Source organism: Lemur catta, chromosome 6, assembly GCF_020740605.2.
Source record: "Lemur catta isolate mLemCat1 chromosome 6, mLemCat1.pri, whole genome shotgun sequence".
In the NCBI taxonomy this organism is placed as follows: Eukaryota; Metazoa; Chordata; class Mammalia; order Primates; family Lemuridae; genus Lemur; species Lemur catta.
The window spans coordinates 17974834-17988389 of NC_059133.1; the positions used below are offsets into that span (position 1 = coordinate 17974834).

General features: G+C 42.3%; 1 protein-coding gene across 1 annotated transcript in view; it reads left to right on the forward strand.

Moving 5' to 3' along the window:
• PAH (phenylalanine hydroxylase) overlaps positions 1 to 8159 on the forward strand; it is a 63683-nt gene extending 55524 nt beyond the window's left edge. Inside the window, exons 10-13 of the mRNA XM_045553092.1 lie at positions 2 to 97; positions 659 to 792; positions 3873 to 3988; positions 5973 to 8159. Coding sequence (XP_045409048.1) covers positions 2 to 97; positions 659 to 792; positions 3873 to 3988; positions 5973 to 6016 — 390 coding nt within the window. The 3' untranslated portion in view covers positions 6017 to 8159. The remainder of the gene's footprint in view (position 1; positions 98 to 658; positions 793 to 3872; positions 3989 to 5972) is intronic.
• Positions 8160 to 13556: the final 5397 nt, after the last annotated feature.

Here is a 13556-nt window from a genome sequence, read left to right on the forward strand (position 1 = left end):
GATTTATTGGTTTACCGTGGAGTTTGGCCTCTGCAAACAAGGAGACTCCATAAAGGCATATGGTGCTGGGCTCCTGTCATCCTTTGGTGAATTACAGGTATGACCCTGGAAACAAGGATGGATTTGAAAATGGTGGGTTCAGGAGACCATTTTTTTTCTTTTGGTGTTGTTGAAACCCCATTTACATCCATTCTGAGCTGCAACCTAGGGGCTCATTCACCCTCCAGTGACTGGTACCTTAGCAGCTATGATTTGATCATGGCTGTGGGTGTTCATGGTAGAAATTGAACTGCAAGTGCACAGGTGCCTGGGCAGGAGGGGCCTCCTTATCCCAAGGTTGAACTGCGCGTGCAGCCTTGTTTGTATGCAAACATAATGCCAGAAAGTGTGGCTGGCTCCCACATTGTCTGTGGATCACCTTACTCAGAAGTGGTCGGAATGAATTACTGCTTTCTATCCTGGCTGGAGGTTTTAGATGAGCTATGAAGGGTAGAATCTAGTACATGCAAAATAACGTGGGCTGCGTTTGGGCTGCATTTGGGCTGGGCGTAGAAGGCATGAGGGTGTGATGAGAGAAGGTGCACAAATGACCTGTGGGATGTAGCAGGGACCACTGATCCTGATTTAACCATGGAAACTTTTCACCTGGGGCCTGCAGTACTGCTTATCAGACAAGCCGCAGCTCTTGCCGCTGGAGCTGGAGAAGACAGCCGTCCAAAACTACACCGTCACGGAGTTCCAGCCCCTGTATTATGTGGCTGAGAGTTTCAATGATGCCAAAGAGAAAGTGAGGTGAGGTGGTGACCAAGGTGAGCCATTAGCTCTGTGGGCCTCCTGACTCAGGCTGGTGCCACTCATCTGTGGGTGGTCGGCCAGGAGAGTGGACTCCAAAGCCCACAGCAACTGTGCAGCAGACAGAGCTTATCTCCCCACTTTCTCCACCCTCATCCCTTTCCACTGGCTGGTGGGAGGCTGGACATGCTGACCCCTGCAGACAGCCCTGCCACCTGGTCCCTTTTCAATGTAGCCATCAAGTCTAGTCACTGAACCCTCCCAGGCACAGAATAGCCACTAAACTTCTCCCCACCAAATCAAAGAAGTCTTCCAATCTGGGAGGTCCTTTCTTCACTTTATTCCCCCATTCTCCCAGACAGCTACATAATTTGTTCTCTTACCTCCTCTGTATCTTCACCCACATTTAATGTCTGTGTGTCTTTCTCTAACCAACTCATTTAAAATCTCTACCCATCTCTGCCACCCGTGCTTCTGTGATTTATTTTTCTCCTTAGTACTTATTATTAATAACATCTAATACATTATAGCATTTAAGCTCCACGAGGGTAGGACTTTGTGTTCTTTCTGTTTCCTGCTCTTTCCCCAGCCCCCGGAATGGTGCCTGGCTCAGAGTAAGCACTCGGCAAATAATTGGCGAAGGCGTCAGTCTCAGAGGCGGTTCAGCAAGAGGCTGAGGAATGGTGTGGGGACCCTCTGTCGCTCGGCTCTCCGATAGCCCTGCCTACAGCTTGCTGGGGCAACTCCTCAACCAGGCTTTCATCCGAGCAGGAGACAGGCCCGGCAGAGGGTCTACCTGGACATGTATCCTAACACTCACCATTTGTTACTACTCAAAAAATATACATCTTATCAGTGATGAATGATAGACAAAGGACGTACAGGCCTCTGGGAGTCTACGAAGTTGGGTCTGTCAGCTTCCAGTGCGCTGGGCTTAAGTAATTAATGGCACAGTGCTGGCCCACAAGTCCACTTGGGTTGGCCTGAAATGACTTCCTTTCTCCCTCTTCTCACCAGGGCTGCCAAGTGATGTTCTAGTTCTCTCCTAATCCCCCACTCCACACTGGGAGCCTAGCCTCCCTCCAGCCTCCAAAGGCTCCGCTATGCCCTCCCTGGGACCCCTTGAGGGTTATGGATTTTAGTGGATTAGTGCATGACCCCACCTGGGTAATTAATAACAGTAATAATGGATAGTATATGCCTAGCGCCTATTATGTGCCAAACACTGTTCTAAGTGCTTTTCATGTACTAACTATTTAATAATTTAATCTTCAAATAAGACTACAAAGTTTGTGGACAAGGGTGCATAAGCATAGAATGAATGAGCAACTGTCCCAGTGTCGTGACTGGCCCGGGGCTTGGAGCAGGCAGTGGTGCTTAGCTCCAGTGTTCGTAAGCACCTGTCCCACTGAGATCACATCTGGATGGGCCCTTCTGAAGACAGCAAGTGATCGGTCCCTGACCAGCAGGACACGGGCCTGCCAGGCCTTTGAAAGCCCACCTGCTTTGCCAGGACCCAAGGGAGACAACCACAAAAGCTCCATTCTGCCGAGAAGTGGCTCGTGGGGTGAAAGAGAGTGCTGAATAGCGAGGGTCAAACAGAACAAGGAGGGGACCTGGGCGTCTCTGGGGATCCCCTCAGAGCACTCCGGCTCAGGGAAACCAACTCCGACCATTTTCAGTTTCCAGATTCAAATTCTAGGCAGAGGTTTGATTGGCTGAGCTTGGATCACGTGCTACCTCTGGGCCAGAGGAGGGCCGGCCTGGGACTGACTGCCTGACAGACACGTCCAGCGGGGTAGGGACAGACTGCGCACAGCAAAGCAAGGAGCTCTGTGGGGAGAAGAGGAAGATGTGTGGAGCAAGCAAAGTCACAGACGTGCGTCCCGTGACTCATGCCACCTGCTGTCCTGAGGAAGAGGAGGTGGAGAGATGCACTCGACCATTTGTTCTTCATGAAAGATAACAGCTAACACTCACAGAGCACTCACTCCATTCTCTAACAGCACTTGCTACAGCCCTCTGACATAGGTACTGCTGGCACCCCAGTTCTACAGAGGAGTCAGGAAACTGGGGTGCAGCAAAGTGGAGCCCTTGCCCGTGGCCACAGGGCCACAGCAGGCAGAGGCAAGATTTCAGCCCAAGCAGCCTGACGCGGGACCTTGGGAACCACACTTGCCTAATGCGGAGGGCCCTACTCTCCCCTTACTATTGTCTTTTCAGTACTGGCAGCTTCTACTTTGACCAGGGGCCAACTTAGCAATAGCATTTGTGATGACTTTGGAACATCTTGTTAATTAAGTTGCTTGATATCCCTCACACAGGCCCTCGTGGCAGATTCCTCCCAGATCTGGGAGTCAAGTTGTACATTGAGAAGGCAGCAAAGCCAAGCGTGCAGGCTGGAGTCAGGCTGTCTGGGCCCCTTCCCGGCTTCACAGCTTACTGACAGTATGGCCTTAGTAGTCACATAGCCTTCCCAAGCCTCAGTTTTCTCATCTGTAAAATGGGGATAGTAATAGTACCTACCTCCTAAGGTTTTTGTGAAAGCTAAATTAGGAATGATACTTGCAAAGAGTATAGAGAAGTTATGACTTAACATAGTTCTCTACATAGTTCTGTACATAGGAGGCACTCAATCCACATATAATTTCATTATCAACATAGTGCTTTCTTCGACCCTTGAGAACTGTTTCCCTCTTTGCATTACTTGTCAAGCATTTCAGAGTTTTTTTCTATAACATTCTTTGGCTATATTTTATACTCTTTTGATTTTATTTAATGATAAGAGCTTGTGGCTTTACTGTATTCTGTGCTTTCATTGTAAGCTACCTCTGTCTTTTTGGAGCAGATGACTAAATAAATATGTGCATACATGTGTTTGTATCTACACACAGACACACAAAGCCCTTCCAAAAAGACTCACTGAAACTCCATTTCCCTTCTTGGCCTGGCTTCTGGAGCCCGTGTTCTAGTGAGGTTTCAGTGCCACTCATAGCAAAGTAAAATGCCACCGAGAAATCCTTTAAACTTACCTTTCTCCAAATGGTGCCTTTCACTCAGTCCTGTGGTTTGGGTTTCAGGAACTTTGCTGCCACAATCCCTCGGCCCTTCTCAGTTCGTTATGACCCCTACACCCAAAGGATTGAGGTCTTGGACAATGTCCAGCAGCTTACGATTTTGGCCGACTCCATCAACAGTAAGTAACTTACACCCTATGTGGCCAGTCTCGTTCCCAGTAATAGAGGCACAATAAGAAATTTATTAAATATTACATTAAGGAGAACAGCATTTCCATGCAAACCATGGGCTCATTGAGGGTGAGGAACTTGGCAAAAATGCCAGAATTGCCTGAGTGTCTTTGTCCCTTTGACCTTCCTAGATTCCACCCCGCCTCCTGCTCCCATACCACCTTTCCACACCTGGCCACTCGCTGCCATGCTGCTCTTTCTCCTTTGCTTCTCTGTCCCAGGTGGTATGACTCTGCCTGGTTCCATCTACTTTGTCAGCCATCAGCTATTGGCCCTCCACTCTTCCTTGATAATGAGGATATTATAAGTTTTTCTTAAATCACCTAATTCATCACCCGATTCTCTCTCTAGCCCTTCATACTCCTTTCCAACAATGCTGGTTGACTTTTAGTTCCCCTGCTCTCTCCTGGCTCACAGCCTGTGCCCATGCAGTTCTTTATGTTTAAAATACCCTCCTTCCAACTCCCATTAAGAGACACCCAACTCCAGTTCATCTTTTATGTCTTGAGTAGGTGTCTATTCTTGTAGAAAGCCAGGTTTGGATGTCCGTCCTGTGTCTTTGCATTCCTACAGATTCCTCTCTCAGAGGACTTATCATTGCATTGTTATATAGTTGTTTACTTGTCAGTCTCCCCAACTAGACCTGAACAACATGCTCTGTCAGGTTCACTGTCAAATTCCCAGTTCCTAGCCCTATTTCTAAAAATTACATCAGGCACTCAAGAGCTGGTGAAAGAATGGATAAAACTTCCAAAGGGGGGAGCCCAGAGGGAGAAACTCTAGGCCAAGTGGGGCATCCCTGCTTTATGCAATGCCAGTGAAGCCCACAGGTCAGGTGGGCTTGAAGGGTTCCTCTAATATCCTTGGGGTCACTTCTAATACATAAGGCCAGAGCTGGCCCTGACCGTGAGAATCATCCCCCATTAGGTGTGGACACCTGTGATCAGCCATGTTGAAAAAGTCCAAGGCTGATTCACCCTCAAAGATTCTATCTTAGACACTCAGCTGGAGTAGGTTTGTTCACTGAAGAAGCCCGCCAAGTGCTCCAGAAGTTAGGATATAAGACAGAGGGGTGAGGCCATAGCTGTTTTTTCTCTCTTCTCATTGTCCCGAAAAAGGCAAAAATAACTCCATAGGCTATTATGAGAGTTTTTAAAGTCATGGAATAACAAATTTAGGCAGCAAAGCATCCTTAGAGCCATATGATCTTATTTAAGGCTTCATTGCCTGTCTACACTTCTCCTTCCTCAGGATATAGGAGAGAGTGAGACTTATCCAAGATTCCACCTCTATGAAGAGTCTATGTCCCTGTGTTCCCCTTGGCATGTGAGAACATGGCATGAATGGAAGTGGCTGCATTGCACCTTCATCCTAGCCATCTGGGCTGAGTTATCTGCTCAAACCAGGCATTCTCAAACTTCAGTGTGCATTAGGATCACTTGGAGAGCGAGTTAAAAATTGATAGTGCTAAGTCATAGCCCCAGACTAAATTTACCAAATTTTTGATAAGTCTTGGGAATTTGTAGACCTCAGGTGATTCTGACACCAGAGATTTGTGTGAACCATACTTTTAGGTTCAATTATTTAGCTTCTTGAAGCATCTGTTAGATAGTTATGTAAAAGAGAAACAGAGCAGCTACTGATTTGCCTGGGGAGAAACCTGTTAAGTCCTTCCCTGGGAAATGGCCTATGGAAAGAGGAAACTAATTATGTTAGTAGCTCTAGCACTCCCTAAAACATGTTAATACCTATACTATAACTACCCAGATCCTGTCTTCACAACTAGGCTGTAAACTCCTTGAAGGTTGGGGTGGCAACCAGCTTATCCGTGCAGCCAACTGATCCCCTAGAGCTATGTATGTTGTGGACACCTGAAAGGTGCTTGTTTTTCATATGAGTGGCTTATTCGGGTGGTGTTTTTTTTTTTTGTAGGTGAATTTGGAATCCTTTGCAGTGCCCTCCAGAAAATAAAGTGAAGCCATGGGCAGAACTTGATCTGTCAAAAGAGAATCTGTTGCTGGGAATCCAGCTACTTCTTTCATCAGAAAAAAAGTCTGATAAGGACATGTTAATTTGAAATAACAACCTTAAATCCTTTTGGAACAAGACAGGGAATTAACAAATAAATCAAAATAATCTGAAATGACAGTATATTAAAACATACCCAAAACATAATGGTAGATCTTTTGGGGTCATCTTTGATTTAGAGAAGATAATTCCAGACTTGTAGTTGAGTTAAATCAATAATCTGTCACATTTCATGAGATTAATTAAAATTGAGACCTACTTCATTCAAGCTTCATATATGCTTTTGTTACTTGTCATAGAGAACTCATAAAAGAGTATATATGGGTAAATGTAAAACAAAAGGCTGTCATTAGAATTGTATTATTGGATTTAATACAAATCTTGACCTACAAGGTTCATTTTCTATTTGAGTTAACTATGATTCCAGTTATTGCTTTGCTATTGTGTCTATGTAGATCTCCTTTAATTCAGGAGCCCAATTAAAATAGTTACAAACATTTTCTATAGCATTATATAGAAACATTTTTGTATTTTTTTTGTAATCACAAATACTGCTGTATAAGGTAATGGAACTCCTCACCTAATCCCCACGATTTCCAGGATTGTTTTCCAGTTGATTGTCAAATCTGTTCTAGGGGACAGATTATGATGCAGCAGATGTTGACTAAAGGCCTGCTGGTTGATACTCAGTAAATATTCCTTGAATAAATTAGTGAATATATTTTTTTAAAAAAAATTCACTATAAAAGTGAGAGTTTTATTTGTGTTAGAAAAAACATTAGTAGTTACAAATTTTTGCAGTTTCAAATATTTCCTGGAATGAAATATTCCTCTCTTTGCCTTAGAAATACATTAGCTGGATAATGTTGAAACACGAAGGAATGATCAGAGGCTCCGATTTCCATTGCAGGGTCTCATTGTGATAATCAAAGTCATGACCAGACAGTCAAAGGACTTTGATTTTTGTGAATTGTGCATTATACATGAACATATGAATATCTAAGAAGCAGTGGGGATAATAATAATGTCTTTAAGGGTGTGATTTGAAACTTTTACACTACTTTAGATTTTACTTTGGAAATAGTTAAGTCATAAAGGATTTGCATAGTGTCTCTTCAAGTGTAGTTCTCAGACCAGCTGTGGCATCATCCACAGCAAATTCTAGGCACCATCACAGCTCTACCTGATTAGAATCTCTGGGGTTGGGTCCTGAGACCTGCATTTTTAAGTACCCCAGTGTTATTAGTTTTATATTCACAGCCAAATATACGGGGTACCTTAAGTTTGAAAAAACTTAACTTCTGACAGCCTGCCACTTGCCAATGATGTTGACATGGATAAATCACTTCCCTTCTTTAGATCTCAGTTTCACTCTAACAATGAGGGAGTTAAACTATGTAAACCATGGTCCTTTCCAGCCTTGAAATATGATTCAAATGCTCATATGTGTCTTCAAATAGCTGTCCCTGATCCACTAATGGGGTGTAATAAGAACTACCTAACTATACACTGGGAGGAAAGAGTAATTTAGTCTGAATGTGTCTAGGGTCTCATTGCTTTGAAGTTAGAATTTTCATGTCTGTATCTATTTTCTCATGCCTTTGTAAAACCTAGTGATTTTAAAAGTAGAAATGGACTTTTCTCCTCTGGCCTTCCCCTAGACACAAAACATTCTGCAAATAGGCTATTTTGATGTTTCCTTATTTCACACTAAAAGTAAATTATTTACTCTGGAACTTAAATATGAAATAGTACTTCAGAATGATAGTGATTTTTGAACAGTGATTTTTAGTCCTAGTAAAAATATTTTAATGTTAAAGTTTAGGGGTAAGCTGTGATTTTCACAGAAAGAAATTAAATTCTGGATGGAAGATAACCTTTGCATTTTTGGTGATGTGCTACTCAGTTCTTAGCTCTTTTTATCCAGATATAAAAGCCCAGTCTATAGCAATGGGATTCAGCACATTTCCAATGTGTTATTATTATTATTTGTTTAATTTCTAGTAAATGAAGTATTTTGGAAACAATAGTAATGTTCTACTGATGGATGATCCTGCTGTGTACAATCAAAATAAATGCATATAAAAATTACAAGTGTCTGGCATTCATATTCATTAAGTTTCTGAAAGTAGGAATTTAAATTTTAATTCTAGGTTTCCAAGTTATATAGTTTAGTTGTGCTTCTAAAAATCTACTGATAAAATATCAGCTTTATAAAAACAGAAATCTTGACTTTATTTTCACCTCTGAAACCCTTAGTACCTAGCATCTGTGGGAGTTCATCACCACTAAATCTTATAAGAAATGCTAAAGGGAGCTCTTCCAGCTGAAATGAAAGGACACCAATTAGTAACATGAAAACATATGAAAGTATAAAACGCTCATGAAAGTAATTGAAATGGTGATGTATAAATCACTTAACATTTCTCCTATAAAGGTTAAAAGACAAAACTATTAAAATAACTATAACTATAATAATTTATGGGATATATAATAAAAAGGATATAAATTATGTCACCAAACACATAAAATGTAGGGAAAGGATTAAAGTATACAGTTTTTATACATAATGGAAATTAAGTGGTTATCAGCTTAAAATAGCCTGTATAAGATGTCTTATGCAAGCCTCATGGGAACCACAAAACAAAATCATATAGTAGATAAAGCTAAAGGATAAAGAGAGGGGAATCTAAGCATACACCTACAGGAATTCATAAATTACAAAGGAAGGTAGGAAGAAATGAAAAAAGGATCTAAAAAATAACCAGAAAACAATTAATAAAATGTCAGTAGTGAGTCCATACCTATCAATAATTACCTTGAATTTAAATGGATTAAATTCTTCAATCAGAAGACATAGAGTGGCTGAATAGATAAAACACAAGGCCCAACTATATACACACAGAACAATCTCCAGGGTAGATCATATGTGAGGCCACAAGATAAGTCTTAACAAATTGAAGAAGATTAAAATTGTATCAAGTACCATTTCTGACCACAATGATATGAAAGTAGAAATCGATAACAGGAGAAATTTTGGAAAATTCCCAAAGATATAAAAATTAAACAACACATTCCTAAACAACCAATGAGCCAAGAAAAAAATTATAGGAGAGATTTTAGAATATCTTGAGACAAATGAAAATGGAAATACAACATATGAAAACTTATAAGATAATAACAAAAGCAGTTCTAAGAGAGAAGTTTACGGAAATGAATGCCTATATTAAAAATCTTCAGTAAACAAACCAATGTTACACCTCAAGGAACAAGAAAAAGAGAGATTTTAGAATATCTTGAGACAAATGAAAATGGAAACACAACATATGAAAACTTATAAGATAATAACAAAAGCAGTTCTAAGAGAGAAGTTTACGGAAATGAATGCCTATATTAAAAATCTTCAGTAAACAAACCAATGTTACACCTCAAGGAACAAGAAAAAGAAGAATAAACTAAGCCCAAAGTTAGTATAAGGAAGGACACAAACATGAGAGCAGAAATGGATCTTATAAAGACTAGAAAAGCAATAGAAAAGACCACAAAGCTAAGAGCTGGTTTTTTTGAAAAGGTAAACAAAATTGACAAACCTTTAGCTAGACTAAAAACAGAGAGAAGACTCAAATAAATAAAATCAGAAATAAAACAGGGCACATTACAACTGATATCACAGAAATACAAAGAATCATAAGAGACTACTATGAAAAATTATATACCAACAAATTAGATAACCTAGAAGAAATGGATAAATTTCCAGAAACATACAATCTACCAATACTAAAGCATAAAGAAATAGAAAATCTAAGCAGACCAATTAACAAGAGATTAAATTAATAATAAAAAGTCTCCCAACAAAGAAAATCCCTGGACTTGACAGCTTCATTGCTGAATTCTACCAAATATTTAAAGAAGAACTAATACCAATCTTTTTCAAACTCTTCCAAAAGTTGGAGAGGAGAGAATACTTCCAAACTCATTCAGCAGGCCAGCATCACCCTGATATCAAAGCCAGACAAAGACAGTATAAGAAAAGAAAACTACAGGCCAATGTCCCTGATGAACCTAGATGCAAAAATCCCCACCAAAATAATAGCAAACAATTCAACAGCATATTAAAAGGATCATTCACCAAGTCTGGTTGGATTTATTTCAGGCATGCAAGGATGGTTCAACATATATAAATGAATAAATTTTATATACTATCTCAACAGAATGAAGGACAAGAACCACAGGATCATCTCAATAGATGCAGAAAAGGCATTTGACTAAATTTGACATCCTGTAATGATAATAACTCTCAACAAATTAGGTGTAGAAGAAATACACCTCAACACAATCCGTGTCATACATCACAAGCCTGCAGCTAACTTCATACTCAGTGGTGAAAAGTTGAAACCTTTTTCTCTAAGATCAGGAACAAGGCAAGGATGCTCACTCTTGTCACTTCTATTCAGCACAGTACTGAAAGTTTTAAACACAGCAATTAGTCAACAGAAAGAAATGAGAAGCATTCAAATTAGAAAAAAATAAGTAAAATTCTTATATAGAGAAAATACTAAAGATGGCACCAAAAAACTCTTAGAACTAAAAATCAAATTTAGTAGGGCTGTTTTTGTTTTCAGGAGCAGGAAGTGGAGAACAATTTTAAAAATAAAAGTCACTGGCACTGTGGTCAAACCATTTCCCCCTGTGGGCACTTTGCTCCAATGCCACCCCTAGAAGAAGCCAATTTAAGAGGCTGCATGGAAATAACGATTCTTGCAAAATACAGTAGGACATATCAGTCCTTCAAATACGAGGATGTGATAAGAAAGCACCCTGCTCCTCCAGGAGTATGGAGGAACGTTCAACTCATGGAAAGAGTGTAGAATAAAAGTCGCCAAAATCTGCCATCAGATGTATAGTTTGACAGGGGTGGAGGGGGGAAGAGAAAAACCATTAATATGCAATATTTAAAAACACAACCTATTGTATTTTCCGAGCTTCATTCTTCCCGCTCAGCGCAAGGCCAGGCGCATTGAAATGATTACTGTGAGTGCCATGCTGTAAAGCCTCTATCGCCCCACCGCGCGGAGTAGACTGAGCAGATTTGTGTTTCTGCCCATGCAGCGCTTCATTCTTTGACCTGTTCTCTTGCCGCCCAGGAGCGCTCCGACCCGAAGAAGAGCACCTTCCGTGCATCAGTCCTGGCTCAGAATCGGTTCAGACGGAACCACAGCACACGCTCCATTTTCAGAGATTCAAACCTCACGGCTCCAAAAATGCAGCTTGTATTTGAAGAACTTAAAATTGCATCCTCTTGACATACAGGCCAGAGCGGTGAGTTTTAAACCAATCCCAGCTCCAGTCTGCCCTGGACTGGAGCTTGGCGATCAGGACTAAAGCTGGGAATGACCACTTGGCCACGCAGCCCTCACCTTGCGCTTTTCCTCCTAGATCCTGTGGTGGGACAGGGGAGGAAACTGGAAGGTGGTGAATAAATTCCGGGGGGTGGGGGGCATCAAAAAAGTCAAAGTTTTCTAAGTCCTCAAAGAGAGATGGCAGTGAGGGGAAACATGGGAAGAAAATTTCAGATTCGCCCCTGCAATGACGTGCGCTGCAGAGGGCGCAGAAACGCGGCTCTCAGACCTTGCCTGTGCGCGGGTTAATTAAAACCAGTTTAGTCTCTGCTGCCCCGACTCCTCCCTGCCTTTTAGCAAAAGGTAGGCGGGCTGTCCAGCCTTAAATACCCACGTGTCCCGCCGGCCAGAACCACGGAACGCTCCCGCCCCCTGGCCCCTGTACCCTCCCAGCCCTGGGCGCTCTCCAGCTCCACCGGGGAGGATCAAGAGTATGGCTGCTGACCCGATCTGCCTTCTCCTGTCCTGCGCCCTCCCCACCTGCCCCCAGGTGTCTTCTAAGATACTGGAGTCCGGGCTTTCAGCTAGGCTCCTCAGGAGTCAGAGCCCTAGAGAGGAGAAACGGGCGCCCCATGAAGACAGAGGTCTGCAGCTGGCTGGGAGCTCAGCTTCCGCGCCCACGCGGGGAGGCAGCGCCTATGCGGATGACAACCGGGAAGAGGTGGCTGTGGGACGGCTCCTCCGCCCCCACCCCCAGCGACAGAATGGAGGCTGACTTTGAAGGCAGCACATGTCATCCACGTCCTGCTTCCCTTAGGAAATGCATTCACTTCCAAAAATGAGGGAAAGGGAAGAGAGATGTATCTGATGGCCTTTCTGCACAGTGGAGCTGATATTTCCCTACATAGTAAATGCAGTCCCCTCAGCCTTCCCCTCCCCATGCCATCTTCTTGCCCTTCCTAACCTGGTTCTTTGAGGGAAGAGGTTGGCTAGACGTGGAAGGAATTCCCTCACCCATATTTCTTCTTAGTGTTCCCGTTTCACCAACCAATGGGAGGTCTCCACACTCCCCACCCCTCCTCTTTCCTGACCTGCCAATCTCCAGGTCCTATGGAGAGAGCTGAGATCCCTCTCAGGTCTCCAGGGCCCAGCTGTGTTTGGGGCTTGGGGGTTCTCACCTTCTGTTGGAAGGTGTGGAGGGAGTGTGAGGTCCTTCTGCTTCAGGCTGATCTTTGCTGCTGGCTCCCACTCTAAGTGTGCGGGCTGACCTCGAAGAGAAAAAGTCTTCCTGTTGTTCCAAGAGTGAAGAAGCTTTGCACAGATCACAGCCTTTTTTCAAGGAGTGCGATCTTTCTTTGTGTATGGGGGAGATAGGGAAGTCCTGGAGGCATATTTTAATTCATCTGAACAGTGGCTTCTAAGCCTTTGGTCTCTTTGAACCCCAAAAGGACTCAGGGCTGGCTGGGAAGACAGCGGTCAGAGTGGCAAGCTGGACCTAGGTTGAGGGGGAGAGGAAAAGATGGAAGGAGGCAGAAAGATGTCTACTAAGCTTTCTTCTTGGTTGGGCATTAGAATGAGAATGTATTGAGACATGCTACTGTCTTTAAGGATTTAGAATTTAAATAATTGCTATTTGTTGTGGGCATCTAAACTAGAATCAGAAGAAAGAATTATCTGTGGAAGGCGGTCTGAGAATCCGAAAACTAAATAGTTAGTCTTTTCCTACTTAGTTCAGGGGGGAAAGTCCCAGACCCCTGATATCTTCAGGCAAGTGCTACTTGCTCTAAGAAGACACCAATTCACGAATGTAAAAAAGTATACCAACATGATCTCTGTAGCAATTTTTGTGTTAGCAAATACTTTGAAACAAGCCAAATGTCCATCAGTAAAAAATTGGCCAGATAAATTATAAAATATATAATAAAATATTATGAAGAAACTAAAAATGAAATGAGGTAAATCCATAAATGCTGACTTACAGATGTCTAGAAGGTATTTTTAAGTGAAAAAAAAAACCCAGAATGGTTACATTTTCATTTTTTAAAAAAAGATCTGTTAATAGTGTATATGTATCATGGTGTATATGTATATTTGTATGATGGCAGAGGAAAAAGGGATTGGTGAGTAGGGATGTTGACGGTGGTTACTC